General features: G+C 46.9%; 1 protein-coding gene across 4 annotated transcripts in view; it reads right to left on the bottom strand.

Moving 5' to 3' along the window:
- LOC109389672 (dipeptidyl aminopeptidase-like protein 6) overlaps nt 1–3,858 on the bottom strand; it is a 624,125-nt gene that overhangs the window by 22,927 nt on the left and 597,340 nt on the right. For all 4 annotated transcript variants that reach the window (XM_019655448.1, XM_019655450.1, XM_019655447.1 and 1 more), the window contains exon 8: nt 255–375. In XM_019655448.1, the coding sequence (XP_019510993.1) occupies nt 255–375 (121 nt within the window). The remainder of the gene's footprint in view (nt 1–254; nt 376–3,858) is intronic.

Raw genomic sequence — 3,858 nt, 5'->3', positions numbered from 1 at the left:
GGAAAGCCCCCCGCACCTGGCCACCAGGCGAGGGCTCCACACTTCAGCCTCCCGCGGACTGTCTGCCATGCCCTGAAGTTCCATCAGTATCTTTCCAACTGAGCACAGCCCTCCAGTTGGAAGTGGAGTTTAATCTACTGCTCAAGTCAAAAGCAGCAATGACCAGCACGATCCAGCATCCATGGCCACAGCGACCACACGGCCCCCGCTTCCCGCCCACAGGACCCCAATTCCTGCCTACGTGGCATGCCTACCTTCGTACAGCCAGTCGCTCAGGCCGTTGTAAATCACGCCTTCCTTGCCCGTGGAGACCACGCGGATGGCCTGCTTCCCGATGTGGGCGCAGTAGTAGATGTTGTTTTCAAAGATAAATATCTAATTTGGAAAGAGAAGAAAACAGTGTTAACCGAGGAAGGAGCTAGAAACAGCGACCTGGTGTGCAAGGCCATGGGCGGGGGACCCGGCAGGCGTCGGCCCAGTCATCGGAGTGCTGCTTACTCGCTGATGGGATGCACAGAGCTGGACCAGCCCAGCCGGGAGGCTGGCAGGACCCACTGACCGTGGGGAGTGAACTGAAGTCTTCTGGAGGTGGGGGGAGTGGGGAGGCAAAGACTTTCTCAAGTTATTCTCTTGGGCAGCTGGGGGACAGTGACGCATCTGCAGAGTTGGGGTAACGGGAAGATATGACATTTCTGACTCTGGGCCAATGACAAACACTGGGGACGGGGAAGAAGATGGCTTTGGTCAGTGGTTCTTGAATTCTGACGCATATTAGAATGATCTGGGGAGCTGCCTAGTCCATCTGCGTAGCCCAATGGTCAGTATCTAGGGGTAAGACCCAGGGATCCAAATTTTTAAGAAACACCCAAATGTATGAAGCAGTGGCCCAGGACAAATCGGATGTCTCCTGACGCTCTTAAGTATAATCAGCCGACAGACCATCTGTGTTCTCTGAGGCACTGATCAATTCNCAATGGTCAGTATCTAGGGGTAAGACCCAGGGATCCAAATTTTTAAGAAACACCCAAATGTATGAAGCAGTGGCCCAGGACAAATCGGATGTCTCCTGACGCTCTTAAGTATAATCAGCCGACAGACCATCTGTGTTCTCTGAGGCACTGATCAATTCCGTCCTGTGCGTTCTGTCCCCCAGCCTCATGTCCCCCGGATACTTTAGAACATGAGGCTGTCATATGCGTATTTTGCAAATGCCCAACGTGTGTGGAAAATGAGCTATGTGGACTAAGAACAGCTTTCATAACAATTTTCTAAAAAGAAACTCTAGGGAAAATATTGTCAGTATCATTTCAGAGACCATTGACAGCAGGTAATTTGCATAGTACAGGAAACGGTGGCAATACTGACATTTTTTTTTTCATTGAAAATAAAAAAAGCCTCAGATCGTTCTCACAGAAAGATGGACCTAAAAGCAGTATCAAGTATCCATTTTCTGCTCAGGCCTCGCGGAGCCTAAAGAATTCACTCCAACCAGAAATGAGATGGAAATCTCCTGAATATACATCCTGATTTAATTTCAGCAGCTGTTCTTAAGAGTTTGCCGAAGGGTAAGCAGTATTACAAAATTTTAACTTCTTTTATGCATTCTAAGCCTATTAATACATTTCTGAATCGAATCAGGCGGTAGCCAATTAATATTTTAAGTAAAACATGCTCTGAGAGATGTTAAATCCCTTTTCACCTTGGCTTTATTTTTAATGGAAGGAAACACAAAGAAAAAAAGGAAGGGTGTGTTTGCTTTGAAGATGGTTTACACTTCCCTTTTGACATTCAGTTAAGACATCGGAATAAAAGATGACGGGGGCNGAGTGACAACAGCCTAGGATCTGAGGACAGGCGTCCTTTTAAGAGATTCTTAAGTTTCCTATGTTCATTTTGATGCAAACCTTAATACAATTAATACAGAAAGAACTGGGTGGTTATTAACCATGTCCTATCATGTAATTTTGCTTCCTGAGTTTATGATGACAAGAGCACTGGTGCCACGTGGCACTATGTTGGTGGCTGTGGGCCAGTGAGATGAGAATAAAAGTGCACTCGACAATGACATATTCCTGCCAAGCAAAGTGACAATCATATCATGCTATGTTATCCCAGAGGAGGTTTCTGAGTAGGTCGATCAGCAACATCATGGGACACTGAGTCACAGCATGGCACAGGGTGACAGGCATGGAAAATAAAAGGACTTGCTCCGAAACTGTCACTGCTGTAATCACAGCACCTGCACGGTAAATTGATATTATTGCTTTTAAATTAGGTTGGCTTTGTAGTATTGTTGCAGTTAATTGGTAAGCTCTATTTGGCACTGTGAGTTATACAAGTTTGTACCGTTTTGTGTTTGTCCCTACTTAAGTGCCATGGTAATGAAGTGACTTAAGTCGAATTCGATAATGTAATTTACCACATTAGTCGATCGATGTTACTCATGAACACAGAAGGAAAAAAGTCCTTAAAAAGTATCAGTTTAAAAAAACACAGCAAAATATAGTAGATGTATACACAGAAAATACATCATAACCAATTGGGCTGATCGTAGTAATACAAGGCTGGTTTTCTATGTAGTAATTAATATAAGNACACTGCCCTCCACAGCTAAGATGCTGAACAACAGCTCAACCTGGAGCTGGGCTGCCATGAGTCGCCGGCGATGGCGTAGGCTGCAGACCCTGTGGCAGTGGGTTGCCATGGGCTACCGTGTGTAGCCAGCAGCCAGCGTGAGCGGCCATCCAGAAGCCGTCGACTGATCTGCCTCGCCCAGGAAGAGCGCAATGATGGTGCCAACTTGGGCCAGTGAAGCAACGTCCTCCACAGCTAGACAGAAGAACAAAAGGACAGCAACTTGTCTGTTCCCCTTCCCCCAATTCCCCAGCGCTGTTCCCATCCCCTAATTCCCCACAAAAATCTTAAAAAAAAAAAAAAAGGAACCTTCCTCCCACCTTTGGAAATCTAAGCATCAGCGTATAGAACCTCCCAGGGAACAACCTGAAGTTGATTAAGCTGCCACATCAGCTGCGACTGATGTAAAATATTTGGGGCACCGCCATTTTCGCGTAAATGCCTCAAAGAAAAATTTCCTTTCAATGGATTTGCTAAAGCAAAAGCTTAACTTGAATTGCAAAGCAATGAACTTAGTATTTTATTAGGAAGATACTGAAACGATATTTTAAATCTCCTGGTTGTAGATGTTTTGAGGAGATTAAGTCCTATAACATATCAGGCTCTTGCAGACGGGACCCCAGGGCCCTTTCTTCTGGGGGCTCCAGGGTGCTGTCACGGCCTCCTCTGGAGCTTGGGTCCCCCCAACAGCAGCTGTCTGTGCACAGAGGGCGTAACCACAAAAGACAGTGGTCAGTGTTGGCTTCATTCCAGTGACATCCTCATGTGAGGCCAAAGGACACTGTGACGATAGAACTTCCAGGTCAATTCTCCCGGGGCCCCAAAGGCAGGGCAGAAAGAGCTGGAATCCTGAGAGGTCTGAGCAGTGTGGCCACATCAGAATAAACACGGGGCTCCCAGGAGACCACACTGGACAGGACAGCCTCAACGGGTGCTCAAGGGCCAGCATGTCGGTGGGCAAGCAAGCTGCAAGGGACTAAGATGGCGGTGACCTCAGGCAGGAGACTCGGGGTGGGGCTCGGGGAACCTTCTGGAATGACGGAGCGTCCTGTCTCTTGATGGGGCTACACAGTACTCATGTTTATCCAACTCATCAAACAGCGTCCTGATAATTGTGCATTTTTGTGAGCGCTAATTACACCTCAAAAAATTAGAAACCGAGTCACAGAACTTTACGCGCAGTGTCTTCAGTGACGTTATGATGGGAAGTAATACTTAGTTCAT

The sequence above is a fragment of the Hipposideros armiger genome, unplaced genomic scaffold (assembly GCF_001890085.2).
Source record: "Hipposideros armiger isolate ML-2016 unplaced genomic scaffold, ASM189008v1 scaffold_239, whole genome shotgun sequence".
NCBI classification, from domain to species: Eukaryota; Metazoa; Chordata; class Mammalia; order Chiroptera; family Hipposideridae; genus Hipposideros; species Hipposideros armiger.
Note: the sequence above shows the minus strand (reverse complement) of the source record. Positions and strands in the feature narration are given on the sequence as shown.